Source organism: Mus musculus, chromosome X (genome assembly GCF_000001635.26).
Source record: "Mus musculus strain C57BL/6J chromosome X, GRCm38.p6 C57BL/6J".
Taxonomy (NCBI): domain Eukaryota; kingdom Metazoa; phylum Chordata; class Mammalia; order Rodentia; family Muridae; genus Mus; species Mus musculus.
In genome coordinates, this window is record NC_000086.7 from 9,256,943 (window position 1) to 9,271,841 (window position 14,899).

At 36.5% G+C, this 14,899-nt stretch overlaps 1 protein-coding gene across 1 annotated transcript in view; it reads left to right on the top strand.

The window, feature by feature from the left end:
- The window catches only part of Lancl3 (LanC lantibiotic synthetase component C-like 3 (bacterial)), a 68,113-nt gene extending 56,970 nt beyond the window's left edge, over positions 1-11,143 (top strand). Inside the window, exons 4-5 of the mRNA NM_173414.3 lie at positions 1,004-1,211; positions 8,584-11,143. Of these exons, the coding sequence (NP_775590.2) occupies positions 1,004-1,211; positions 8,584-8,743 (368 nt within the window). The 3' untranslated portion in view covers positions 8,744-11,143. The remainder of the gene's footprint in view (positions 1-1,003; positions 1,212-8,583) is intronic.
- The last annotated feature ends 3,756 nt before the right edge of the window (positions 11,144-14,899 follow it).

Consider the following 14,899-nt stretch of genomic DNA (forward strand, 5'->3'; position numbering starts at 1 on the left):
TAGGAGGGAAGTAGGCTATGCAGGAGGAGGCACAGTCATCCTGGGTTACTAATCTCTTTTACCATGAGCATCCAGACGTGGCAACTTGGAGAAGATAATTTCAATGAATAGTTGTCACTTCTCGTGCTTCTGCTCTGGCTTCTGTAGTGGGGCATCACCTTTGTTGGCAAGTTATGAAGGAATGTTTCTTTCCACGGAACACTGACCATGGTCAGGGCTCACTTCAAAGCTGGAGTAGACCTCTTATTAAGGTTGTTTGATGTTTTTGTACTATTAATCTTGGAAAGACTCCTAGTTTTGCTCGTAAGGAAAAGGGTATTGTCATAAATATGTAAACACTGCAAATTCTGAACTTCCATGGGCTAATTAGTAAGCTGTGTAAATGGCCCTATGTGCATAATGTTTACTAGTATGTATGTATGCATTATTGAATATATTTTCCCTCTTTCTTTTCTCCCTCTCACTTCAGCCCGTTTGCTCCAGCCTATAGGCTCTTTATTTGTTTCTCATTATGGATGGTTGTGAGCCATCATGTGGCTGCTGAATTTGAACTCATGACCTCTGGAAGAGCAGTCAGTGCTCTTAACCACTGAGCCATCTCACCAGCCCTCATTATTGAATATTAAATCATTTGTTAAAAAAAAACAGTGGATCTTATTAGTTGATGTACTTCAGTTAAAATGTTTATCTTTCTCCAGAAGCCAACTCCATGATAGAATTAAACTAATCCCACAGGAAAAAGCATACTTTCACGGAGAACATTGTATAGTCTTGCTACCAAAAGCATAGTGCCCATTTATTAGAAATGTAACTAGGAATGTAAAAAGAAAAGAAAACAGAAGGAAATGCAGTGTTTCAGGCCACAGTTTGGACACTGTGGAGAGCCACAGTTTAGACGCTGTGGAGATCCGTTTGGTATATACCCTTGAGAAACTATATCTTATTAAATCCTGAAAGTCACCTCTTATGTCTTTGATGTTTTTTTTTTTTTTTTTTAAAACAGGAATTGCTTATCTGTTTGCCAAAGCTTATCTCATTTCCAAGAAACCGCAGTACCTGGACACATGTATCCGGTGTGGGGAGCTGACATGGCAGAAAGGCCTGTTGAAGAAGGGGCCAGGGATTTGCCATGGTGTAGCTGGCAGTGCCTATGTCTTCCTTCTTCTGTACCGTCTTACAGGAAACTCGAAATATATCTACCGTGCCCAAAGGTCAGCTATTTTCATGTGCATGTTCTTAGAAATCTTTTTCTTTTCCTGATTTGAGACAAAATCTCACATATCCTAGGCTGATGTCAAATTCAGTACCTAGTGAACAATGACCTTGAATTTCTGATCCTTCCCACTTGCAGCTTCTAAATTCTAGGATTACAGGTGTACACTGCCATAGCATTTTATGCAGTGCTAGGGATTAAAACCCGAGCTTCTCATGTGCCAGGCAAACTCTACCCACTGAGCTACATTCTGAGTCCTAGTTTTGAAGTCTTAATCTAATTAATTTTCTAAGTGGGTAATAGGGTCACCTGATTTCAAATGTGTAAAAACAGGAGCAGAGAGACCAGGCCCTGCAGCCATTTAATTGACTTTCCTGGAAGCATTGTCTAGGTTTATCTTCCCAAGAATATTCTCTGGAAAAATATCAAGCATATGGGAATACAAACACACACACACACACAATTTTATCATTCTTATGCTAGTGCCTTGTTATCTTGAAGATCATGCTATATTAATGCATAAAGGGCCTCTTCTATCATTCTTGTTAAACATTCTTATTCAATAAGAATATTTTACTCCATTTGTTTCTAATATTTTAATTATAAATATTCAAATCCCTTATGGTTGGATTATCCTTTCTGGCTTTCTGTCTAGGAGAGAGGTAGGCTATGGAGGAGGCAGCTTTGTCCTGGATTACCAATCTCTTTCACTATGAGCATCTAGACCATGCAACTTGGAGAAAATAATTTCTATTAAGAGTTGCTTGCTACTTCTCTTGCTTCTGCTCTTGTTTCTGTAATGGATACTATCTTTGCTAACAAGTAAATTCCTAAAAGTGGAGTTTTTTAAGCTAAAGGATGTGTGTGTGTGTGTGTAATTTCTAATTTGGATTAATAATGCTAAATGAATCACTGTAGTTTATTCCCCGAAGCCCTAATGAAGATGGGAAATCAGATGTAGAAGAGACAGCGTTGTTTTGAATAGAAATCATTCCATACTGACTCACTCTATACACTGTGCCAGAAAGACTATGAATGGACTAGAAATAAACTGCTAGACAACTGAGCAGCATTAAGTCAGTAGTCCCTTTGAGGGCACTTGGAAGCTGTCCATGTAAGTTGTCACAAGAGGTCTGGAGATTTCTGTGTGGCACTTACGTCTTTTAAGCTAGGAGGCTTCTCACCATCTTCCTTCCACCCATTTGATTTGATTCCCTTGAATCTGAGTTGTCACTTGGTAGAGCCCAAAGACTAGTCCTTCTCCATGGTTGGGAGGATTTCCTTTAGATATGCTCAGAATCATATTGGCTCTGTGACCATAACTAGTCATGTAACTTCCTCATTTGTAACATATGGGAAATAATGTTCCTTTCTCAGGGCTATTGGCTTTTTTAAATAAGTTAACACATGAAAATAGTTTTTTTAATTTTATAAACTTTATTATAAACTTGCAAATAAATACAAGAAAATCATTTTAAATAATGCCTGGAATATAGTAACTTTAATGTAAGGATTAACTGTTTTTATAACTATAAATTTGAGCCTTATCATCCCTAAGTTTTGTCTATGCATATACAATATATATTCATACATGTGTACTTACAAATATCTGCATAGACACTCGATTTATGTGTCTCTCTCTGTGTGTGTGTGTGTGTGTGTTTGTCTAAATTTTGGTGCTAGGAATCAAACCCAAGGCTTCACACATGCTAAAGACATAATTTATCATTAAATCATACCTCAGTTCTTTGTCTATTTTAATAGGCCCTTATGACTATTATACATACATAAAAGTACTATATGTACTATTTTAACCTCCAATTTTAAATGAGTAATTTTAATTTGCATGGATATCCGTCATTGTTTTAAACAGCTAAATAATTATGCAATGAAGTTGTACCATAATTAATTAAACTTCTAAATAATAAAAACTTGATATGTGTTCAGTATTTACTAATATAGGCAAAATTGCCTCAAATATCACATCATATACACAATATAATCAAAATATACAATATATGTACATTATAGTGATAGGAGCATTTATGTGAGAAACATTTTAAAATTACCATGTGCCCCTTTTATCCCCAGTAATGGGAGTAGAACCAGAGTCTCATTGATGCATGCTAGCTGGGCAGTCAGTCTAGCATTGAGTATGTGATCCCTGACCTAAAGTTATAGAATTGAGATCTTCACATTTATCAGTGTTTCTTAGTCTAAAATGAACCTACCTTTATCTTTTCCCTTCTTGCCCTCACCTTTCTTCCTATTGCAGTGGTTCTATTAGTGATTATAACTCCCTCCTCAAAATGTGCTGGAAATATTTTCCTTCACTGCTATTTCTTTTTTTTTTTTAAACTTACACTCTTGTATTCTACTTTACTTGTGTTGCTGTTTTGCCTGTATGGATGTCTGTGCATCACATGTAATCCTGATGCCTGTGGAGGCCAGAAAAGCAAACCAGATTTCCTAGGACTGGGATTACAGACAGCTGTGAACTGCAGTGTGGGTGCTGGGAATCAAAGCTTAGTTCTCTGGAAGAGCAGCCAGTGCTCTTAACTGCAGAGCCATCTCCCCAGCCTCTTTCTTCGCCATTTCTCCCCACTGTTGTTAACCTTTTATTTGTTGTCATACGAAGGCATTAGCTATTGTTTGTGTGCCATTTCGCTACTTCCACACTTCATTGCTTACTCCCAATTTTTCTCAACTACTCTACCTCATTGTATTTTTCAACTTAAACTTTAGGACCCATTTGTCAGCTTTCAAAACAGTCCTATGAGGTTTGGCTGGAATTTTACTGCATTGTAGCTTATTTCCATGAGAATTATTAAAATACCAAGGTTTCCTATTCAAGATCATGGTATACCTTTTCATTGATTTACACTTGTAAAATGTCACTTGGCCAATTCTTGATTTTATAAAAAGTATCTTTATAATTCTTGTTAGCATTAATTTTTTTGTTTTATTTCCAATTTTATTATAAATGAACTTTTTCTCAAGGCTTCATATTTCAGGCTATTAATTACTGGTGCTTATTAATACTGAAAAATCATATATATTAATACAGTTTACCTTCAGTTTCTATTTTCCATGTAACTCTGCATTGTACCTTGTAAGTATCTAAGTTTTCATAAACACTGTCATCATAGACTTCATAGAAATGACTGATTCCATCCTTGTCCTACCGGTTCTCTATTTAATTCCATTGGATTTTCTCGAAATACATGCACATTATGTGCAGCTAATTCTGACTGCAACTTTCTTGCTCACAGGAAGTCATACTCTTTCTGGTTTTCTGTTGCACGAGTTCCCTGTAACAGTGCATTTCCCGTAACAACCTTTAACAATAGGAGGGACAGAAAATGTCATTGCCTTTCTGCTGATTACACTAGGAACCTTCCGTTTCACCTGATCTTTATATTTACATTTTAAATGTCTATCGTGTTAGAGCAGTCCTCCCATTAGCTTTCTGCCACGACTGAAGGTAAAGGCCAAAGTCTGCCCCTTGATTCACATGTCCTACAGCACCTAGGCTCCCTTTACCTTTGATTTCATCTCTTATTCTCTTTCTCATTGTTCTCTCCACCATGTTGAATTTCTTGTGATTCCTTTAGTATGCCATATATGGTAGAGACAAGCCTTTTAAGTTTCGGTTCTCTTCATTTATAATTTTCAATTTCTACCTAAGTCTCCTTACTCCCTAGCACAGCTACATTTAGTTCCTAGGCCCCCTCTACCTATAATGTTCACCTTGCCCACATATTTCCTAGCTCTTTAAATGTTTAAACAACCCAGATGTTTAAAGGTCTTCCAGTCATAACATATCCAGTATTCAGTGTTTAAAATATAAAATATAAAGTATCTTTGATATTTGCCTCTAGGCTCCAAAGGGACTATACTGGCTAGCACTTGCGAATTTTCTATTTGCTTTGTGTAATGATGCAGCTACTTAATTGTAGCTACTTAAGAGGCTTATGTGGGAGGATCATAAACTTGAAACCTTCCTGTGCTACAAAAGGGGAGACAAGGCCAACTTGGGCAACTAGTGAGACCCTTGTCTCCAAACAGTAAAATCGACAGGTAGTGCTATGGCTCAGTGGTACAGTGCTTGCTTAGCACACAAATGATACAGCTCATTAACATATTCCACCAAAATCTAACCTGCTGCTTTCCAAAGGAATCAAAAGAAAGTCATTAGGGCATAGTCTAGAATAATAAACATATATTTGGAAAGATTGGGTGAATCTATGTTGCCTGGCATGCCAATCTGAGTGTTCAGAGCTGTAATTATAACATTTTGAATTCCAGAGCTCTCTATAAAATGTAAACTTCTCATTCACAGGTAGAATATTATAAAATGCAGGTAATAGGTCACTATTGTTTTGGCATTGAATTTTATTGCTCTGAGTAGCAAACTTTACATCTCATTATTTCTCAAAGTTAAATATGATACAAATTGGAGAGGCTTTCCGTTCTAGAAAGAGCAATGTTTAATAAAAAAATATGTACCTCTCCAGAAGAAATATTATTTTGTAATCACAGATTGCTCCTTTAGCATGCATTTTGGAAATTATGGCTATAGAAAAAAATCTGGGAATCTTTTATTTCTAGTTTTTTCTAGCAATTCTATTTCTATAAAACCAACTAGTCCATTGTGTTTTGATTTCTTTTCCATAGAGTATTTTATCTGTTCATGGCCCACAAACTCATCCAGTGCTCAACCTAACATGTAGGTCACTTTAGATGGCTTTCTGGTGGTCATCCATGCTGAGAAGGATTTTTCAGTTGCTGGTATATATGACATAGTGCTCCAGTACCACATTGCTGTGATGTTCGTGATTTCCCATATACGTGATGGTCTTCCCAGTGCTCCTTGTAATTGTCAAGAGACATTAACATTTTTCCCTTTTCTTGTTTGTCGTTTCAAGGAAAAGTTTCTTGGTTTTGTTCATTAGTTTTATTTAGTTTTCTCTTTTGATTCTTACTTCATTAATTTCAGCTCTGGTTTCCCAATATTCTTTTTCTAGTGTAACTTTTAGATGACTTTAAAGATAACATATGAAGTAATGGGTTTCATGATATATTAATGCACATGAATCATTATACATTTTTCTAATTCACTACTCCTGTACTGTCCTCCAATGTGCCCAGTCTCCATGGCTAGTGGTTTCCTTCCTTCTTTTGTGTTATTATATAGAGCTTAAAATGTGTAACTATGTAGCCTCTCATTATCGACTAGTAATAATTTATAAATGATGACTTTTTCTAGATCAGGTTTTTTAAAAATAGAACTATTAGATTTTTTTAATGTACTGTAGTCAATATTGTCCATTCTTTTTGCCCCTATAATTACCATTCAGACTTCTATTTTTACTGAGAATTGTTTAGAAAATTAGTTGGTTAATTTAATGTGGATTGGGTACAGTTTTGAAACAATAGTTTTCACTTTTACTATTGACAACGTTTTTCAAAAACGAACAATGCTATGCAGTGCTTAGAAATTATTTGTGAAAGCACAGAAACTGTTCGTTGTATCATTTGTAGGTAAAAAGTGCAGGAAACCATGTTTTTAGTGATATGTTTTCTTTTACAGGTTTCTGTTTTACAGATATTCTGTCAAAATACGTTTACACATTAAGTAAAATTATAGTTCTCATTTGTCCAGTGCTTACTAGCTAACAAAATCCCATTATATAACATATAACATAAAATCAGATACCTCTACTCAAAGCTCTTTATCTTTATGCCTGGGGTTTGTGAGTATGTTCAAACTGGATTATAATCATTTAATCTTATTATCTTTAAATGCTGAGTGTACATAATAATTCACAGAAGTTTATCAACAGTTACGTATCTGCAGTTTGTAGAAGTATTATTCTCATATTCAACTACTTTTGGTGCAGATTGTACAAAATATAGTTTATATACTTCAGTACTTTAAAATGTCAGTACTTGGTAAACCACTAGTAGATAGTACTATTTATTGTGCTAACAAAGGATCCATGTAACTATACCACACATTTGGGCTGGTTTTAATTTTTTAACTAGTAATGGGCTTGTAGCTCAATAATAGAGCATGATCAATGTCCTGGCTTTATGTCCCAGCATCTAAAAATAAGACAAAAACAAAACAAAAATAAAACAAAACAAACAAACAAACAAGCAACAGTACAACAAATTCAATAACTGTGCTTTACTATAGTTGAGTTCTTTTAGAATTTTACACATTACATTTTATATGCATTTGAGGAGAATTCTGATATATTCAGACTGCCAAGTAAGTCATCACATTCAAAAGATGCAGAGTCCCCAAAGTCATTTCACAATTCCTATTTATCACGTAATTATACATACTGAATTGATTCTTAAAACACCTTATTTTGGGGCCTGTTTAAAAGTGTAAAATCTTATTTAAATGGTTACACATTCAAGGAAGCAGCTGATAGAACATCAGTGACAAATGTGATTGCAATTTATTTCCTCCCTATGTATTTAGGCTGCCTGCAATAATTCCAAGTGCCCCACAAAAGATGAAATAAGTAATTACTCTTTATAATTACCCTATGTGGCTGCAGTAATCAAAATTTATGACAATACCAACTCTCGGGTAGACACCAGCATCAGAACTGGTGATTATGTTTGTTGCTGAAGAATAAAGGAATAAAATCAGTTTAAAAAAAAAACAGTGGCCTAGGCGAGAGCACTTGAAAGGCTATACAATGTTTTTTCATGGAGCTTGTAGAGGTCAGAGGTCAGTGTTTTAAAGGTAGTAGTTTTAACAATAATGCGAATAGTTGACTTTGCTGTTTGTCATCATCATATGAAAAATTGCGTGTATTCTCCCATTCATCTTAGTCCTTTTTTGCCCAAAGCAGATTGTGTAAAATCTTGCATATTTATTTTCAGCCTCTGCTGTCTGTCACATATAGATGAAACCTAGTTCAGAAACAATATGTCTCCAGAAACAGTATATTCAGATTTTTTTTAAAGGAACAGTGCTTCAGTTTGCTTCAGTTCAAGATAAATAACACTAGGATGATTTATGCTGACTTTTTTTTTTTTTTTTTTTTTACTTTTCATTATTGGACTGTGGAAGGAATAGAATTTTGGAAAATACCAATGTGCTTTGATTTGCAACTTCTAAAATTAGTTGGATTTGTTTGCCAACAAAACTTGTTGCAAAATATAAACACTTATATAACTAACCTTTTTTTTCCTCCAGAGAATGGGGTTTTCTTAAATTAATTATATAATTCTGATAAGAAAATGACACTGAAACCTTTAATTTCACAAACGAAGAACAGCCTCCTGTGGCTGGTCATACCATCACATTCCTATTGAAACCGCTCACATTTTCTTCTTCTTTTCAGGTTTGCTCAGTTCTTATTCACTGAAGAATTCAAATCCGGTTCCCGGGTCCTTGAAAGCATCTACAGCTTGTACGAAGGCTTCTCTGGAACTGTTTGCTTTCTCATTGATCTACTGCAGCCCAATCAGGCAGAATTTCCTCTCTTCAGCGTCTTTGTTTAAAAGGTTCCATCTCCCCTTGCAGTCAGTGGAAGTCCCCTGAGATTTCCTGAACCTCCTCTAGGCAGTTTTCCTTGTAATCCACATCCAATGGTCTCACGACCATGAGCCTTCCCATTGCTGCCAGATGGATGAGATGAGTCTGATGAAGACAGCGTGATGCCAGACTGCAGAGAGAGCCTGTCAAACCAAGATGCCACAACTCATCTAAAAAGCACCGATTTAATGTTTCAGGGGAGAGATGGCCAACTCAAGATCAGAGAGAAAAGGGGGAAAACATTTAATGTTTTTCAGTTTGTGACACAAAAGGCAAAAGTGAACTAGAAATGACAGGGATAAAATGCCAACACTTCCAAAACTGAGCAACAAATGTGACCATCTATGTATGCCCAATACCCCTAAATTCAGAAGTAAAGACAGCCAGAATCGAAACGAATTTTGCCCTGTTAAAAACTGTTAGCAGGGATCAAGTGTCAAGACGAAGGACATGAAAAGAAACCATTGGCTGTCCTAGGACTTTACTTACTGAAATTCATAATTCTTTTCTGAGTGGAGATATGTGAATATGTAGGCAGGATTTTTATTTTATCTTATTTTTTGACCACTATTCTGGGCACTTTAAAAAACATCATATTATAACTTATTTTGAACACTGAAATTTGAAGCTGCCTTAGGCCTTAGGATGTCTCTTTTCCAGTTGCTTTTTTCTTTGCTAGAGCTCAGAATAGTAAGCTTCAGGGCAGGAAGGAGTGTAGCTTAGAGACAGGGTTGGAGCTTACTATCTCAGGGCGTAGCTTGTTTAGCATGCATAAGGCCCCTGGTCCATGCCTAGTACCACAAGCAGGCAAAAGACAAAACAACAACAAAAGAAGACAGAAAAATTTGTATCTAGCAAACAAATGTCACTATCGTGTTTTTCTCAATTGAACGTGTGACCTGGATGTTGTGAATGTTAGTAATTTTTCAAATGTCTTTATCTTTGTAATGTCTATGAAGCTATTAGATTGTAAACTATGCTCTCGGTGAAAATCGATCATCTCAAACATCAGGGTAACTTACCACAAAGGTAAGTCATTTCTGGATTTCATAGAAGTCTGGGAAAGACATGGGGTGAGAAAACTTGAAATGGTTCTCGAAAGAATGTTGCTCCATTTCATCCTATTATAGTAAGAGTGGAATGAACTCCCTGGCTCTTCACCTCACCTTGCAAAAAACACAGGACACACTAGAGATTGTCTATTATGCCAGTTGATTCTAGTCACCATATCTAGTTTACTTCTGCTACAAACACAAGTTATAAAAATGTTTCAAGTCCATAGTGGATTGCTGAACACCAATAGGAGCAACTGTCAATATGCAGACCATGAGATTGCCACAGTCCTAATATTTAACCACTGAAGTTCAGACATCACATTTAGAAGACAGTTGTGCCGTATACAGTGTCATTATTTGTAGTCATTAGATATTTGGATATGTTTCTATACATAAGTACATGTGTGTATATGCTACATCTATTCCCATATAAACTGAAGCACTATTTGAACTGTAGATAGACTTTTTGAGGAATTAGGTAATAGTCTGCTGCCTGGAAACATTTGTGTGTGTGCTGGCTTGTGGAACTATATGAACCAATGGATTTGTGTGGGTTTCCATGCATGTTGTATGTGTGATCCTATTTTGGAAAAGAGGACCTCTTGTATTTATAAGATTCTCAATGAATCTTAACCAAAGAAAAGAACTGTTTTTTTTTTTAATATTTTGTGGCTCTTTGTATGTTTACAATCGTCAACACGAGCTGGGACAAACTAATTTTTGTAAAATATGTACCTTGTTGGCTTATTGTCCCATTTTCATACCCTCGGATTTCAACATATAAAATTGTCTTTAATTGCTTATCTGTGAGAAGAGTGTTTGGGGTAAAGCTTAATTAGACTTCAGAAGTTCTTTCTTGAGGAGAAAAAGCACCTTTTGGAAAGCCTTAAGGAAGATGCTATCCACAGAATGGTCTTCTTTTTGGACGGACAATGGCATGCCCCTCACCATCTCATTTTCAATACATTTTGCATAGGCCCTACAGGCTACAGATAATAACTATCCAAAATTAGGATGCATAGATGTGTTGTATCTGTTATATTGCTAGGAGCTTTACAAACAACTGGAACTACCTTTTGAAGTTGTGGTAGAGTGATTATAGCTTTGTGCTGATCACTGTGAAAAGGTCACTCTTTGTATATCATATCTAAAAAATGGTCATGTTTGGGTGTGGTCTTTCTGTAAGTACCACCTGGAGATTTATAACTAGTCAAAGAAAGTATACACAGGCAAAAGGTGTAACTCAGCAGTAGGAGACTTACCTAGCATGCGTGCTGCCCTAGGCCCTAGGCCCACCATCAGAAACAAAAGAAGAAAAAGGAAAGAAAAGGAATGGAAAGGAATAGGGGAGGGGAGGGGAGGGGAGGGGAGGGGAGGGGAGGGGAGGGGAGGGGAGGGAAGGGGAGGGGAGGGGAGGGGAGGGGAGGGGAGGGAAGGGAAGGGAAGGGAAGGGAAGGGAAGGGAAGGGAAGGGAAGGGAAGGGAAAGGACACAGTTAGAAGGAAACAGAAATGCCCAGAGAACCATGGTAGAAATTCCAAAGCCTTGTCTGCAGCTTTCTTGGGGGCACTGTATATAGTAGGCACCTTGTATATGTCACAGGATTGCCACAGGGTTATTTGTAACATACGGGCTCTTTATTATTTAAAAAGTTCTATATTTTAGCTCCTACTATGTACACAGAAAATTAAGATCAGTTGATATTAAAAACCAACCACATGTCATATGTCAATGCAGTGCTTAAGGTCCAGCTCATTAGATGGGTAAAATCCAAGCATATATACATTTTATAATCTACAACCAATTCTGACTATGGTGTTCACACCTCAGACATTTCTGAATTTACTCCAGAATGATGGCTGCTGTGGCCTAGCAGCACTTTTTAAAACAAATGACCTCAAGGTCAGTTGCTGCAAGACTTGGGATTATTCTGTAGTCAGATTGCAAGTTCAGGGCAAGCTGCCATAAGAATGCCTGTGCAGTGAGAATAAGGGAGTGGCTGCATGTATCTTCCACTCCATAAAAGGGGCTGGTCATATTGTTTTTAGTGCCATAAAAGACAAAAACTAAAGGAGTTCCTACATGGACTTTGACTGGAAGGGCAATCTCCTCCCTTACTTTGTAAATTGAAAGTATTAATGAACTGGGGCTTTAGGGTCTTACATAGAGACATAGATCTTTCAAAAGAACCCCAATACACTCCCTCTTCTCATGCTTTCAGAAATGACAAGTATTACAAAGGAATGGAGATGGGGAGAAATATCTGAGTGTGTTTATATGTAAACAGAATTCATACATATAGAATAATGCAGTTCTGCTGAATTTTTCTTCATATTTTTGTGTGTTATATGTTCCTTGATGTATAATCTTGCATTGTGTGTGAAGCAGTTGTGACTTAGCAATCAGTTAAAAGAAGATATAAATTCTATACATGTCTACTGTTTTCAACAAATGTCCTTATTACAACACATTTTAATGGGATGTCTGATACCATCCCCTGATGTTTTAATATCTGTGTGTAAGTGGCAATTATCAGTAAAATAAATTATGCCACTGAATTTGGTTCAAGTTGATGTAGTAATACTTGTGTGTGGATATATTCAAATAAGCAGATTGATTCAAATAATCAGTCTTGTCTCCGTCTATTAGGACTTTAGTATTTAATAGAGGTGTCTTCTGAAGACTGTAGCGGCAGTAGACTCCTTTTGCTCTTGAAGATTCAGTATAATTTGTATTATATAGATGTTCCATGAGTAAGAGTGGAACACTCTGAGTGCAATAGTGTGGTCTTAGAATCTGGTAGAGGACAATCCATTCTCTAAACAGAAGAGCTTCTCCAACTGGAAACTCCTTGGGGAGCTCTCAGAAGACAGGTCTGAATTTTAATCTCTTGGATGCAGTGGAACTAAACAGATTTTTTTAAAAATGAAGTTTGTAGACATCAGTGAGACACGTTGAAAAGCCATATATAATGGGGAATGCTCAAGCATTATATATTGGAGTGAATAGAATCTACTTCACCAAAAGGGTTTTCATTTCTGCACACTTCACACTACTTATAAAAACAGGAATGGATCATTATTGGGCTAAAAAGCTCATCTTCCTAATGGTACATTTCATAAGCAGCAAGCCAGTGCAATCCATAATATTTTGGGGCAGTACCAAAGAGTAAATTAGCATTATTATTAACATTATTAGCTTATTCCTAATTGGACCGAAGAGCAACCAAGCACCGTAGTTTAATAAACTATTGAATTTTGAAGACTGCTCAAGAATGAGTATTGTTAATAAAGTTGGGCTCTTGTTGTAATTACAAGTAAAACAAAATTATAAAAAAATAAACCAAATAATGGGAAATGGTTATTAGTACTTTTAAAATCCTTTTAATTTTTTACTAACATCAAATTTAGCACACTATCTGTTGTAACTCGCACACCAGTTGAGAGGCATTGTAAAAATGCCTTTTTTTTTTTTTTGCCAAAATCAAGTTTTTTAACTACTTGCTAATTATTCTGTTTCCTTAGGGCTACTTTGAAGTGTTTGAAAGCTATATCAGTAGCAGTTACTTCTAAACTTAGTGCAGAATATTTTGCTAAGCATTTTACTATATTATACAACATGTCCTACTATGGTACTTTATAATAAAATCAAATTCTCAAGTATTCTGGCATATTACATATGATTATACCCAAACATCACTTCCTATCAGTCTATTACTATATATGCATATTTTTTGAAAAAAATACTGGGTGTTTTGGTCCTAATGAGAAAGTATATTGCAATATATGACTTTTTTAAAAAAATGAAAATCCACTTAAGCGTTGGGCAGGGAAACTAAGCTATGATTGTATATGTTGTTCTCAAGGATAAAACAGCAAGTGACAATTCAGAAAGACACAGTCTTTGTGAGAGGTTAATGTGCAGACCACGACCAGTAACTTAGAAACGCTCATCAGAGTTTTGCTTCTGCTATCTGTTGTTCCAAGGGCTGGAAGGACCACTGTCAGTTGAATCTGCCTCAGCTTCGCAGAGGGGCTTGCTAACAGTCCACTGCTTGGTGTAATGAAATCTCTTCAGAAGCAAAGCAGACTCAGAAACTTAGTGATGCACCTTATTCTTTCTCTCCTGCTTTTACAATATCCCCAAACCCTGTGATTTTCCCAGTGTGTTTTCTGTAGTAGTTTTGTACTGTAGAAAATAATCTGCCATAAACTGGACTTTATTGTGTTGCAAGTGATGTCTCTGGCTTATTGCCCTCCTGCTCCACATGGTCCACTTAATAATGTAAAACCTGTGATAATCCTTTGCCTTAAAGACAGATGCTAAATATTTCTGTGTTCCAATTAATAATTCTTAGCTTCACTGTTAATTTTCCTTTAAAGCTAACTGTGGTGTCAAATAAAATATTACACAAATACTCCACAGAGTGCTGCTGTCTGTTCTGTTTGTGACTGTGTGTGTATCTAGATCCAGGACATGGTGGCCTGCTGAGCTCTATAAATAAGCCTCCATAATCCTTTTGGAGCAAGGGCCTGGTACTTCTCAGGCCTTGGCTGAATTCCCTTCTCAGCCCTTATAAATAGATCTCCCGATGGATGCTACTCCACCAACCAAGTGAAGCAGCCCAACTCGTCCTCTCCACTAGGATTCCTCTTGTCTTGATATCTTAGGACTCTTAACATTAGATTTGTATCTCTTTCCAAAGTACAAAAACGCCCAAGATGCCTGAAAACTAAAATCACCTAATTTCTTCATGGAAAATGACTTTAGAAAGTGTGAGGGGTGTGTGTGTTGGAGGAGGGCTCGGGGTGAGTTCGTCTTGATGTCCAAAGGGTTGTCAAATGTTTAGTGAATATACACAGGACACGCATGGGTTAAAATCACACAAAATCCCAGCAGTGAGATGGGGAAGTGGACACAAAGTCTAACTCCTAATGAAGAAGGCATTTGTGATTGAGGCATGCTCAGAAGGGGGAATTCTGTTTGTTATTATTATTATTATTACAATTGAGTGTCAGTGAGTTTATCAGTCAGGAGTAGTGGGCCAACTCAAAACGGACTCTGTTTT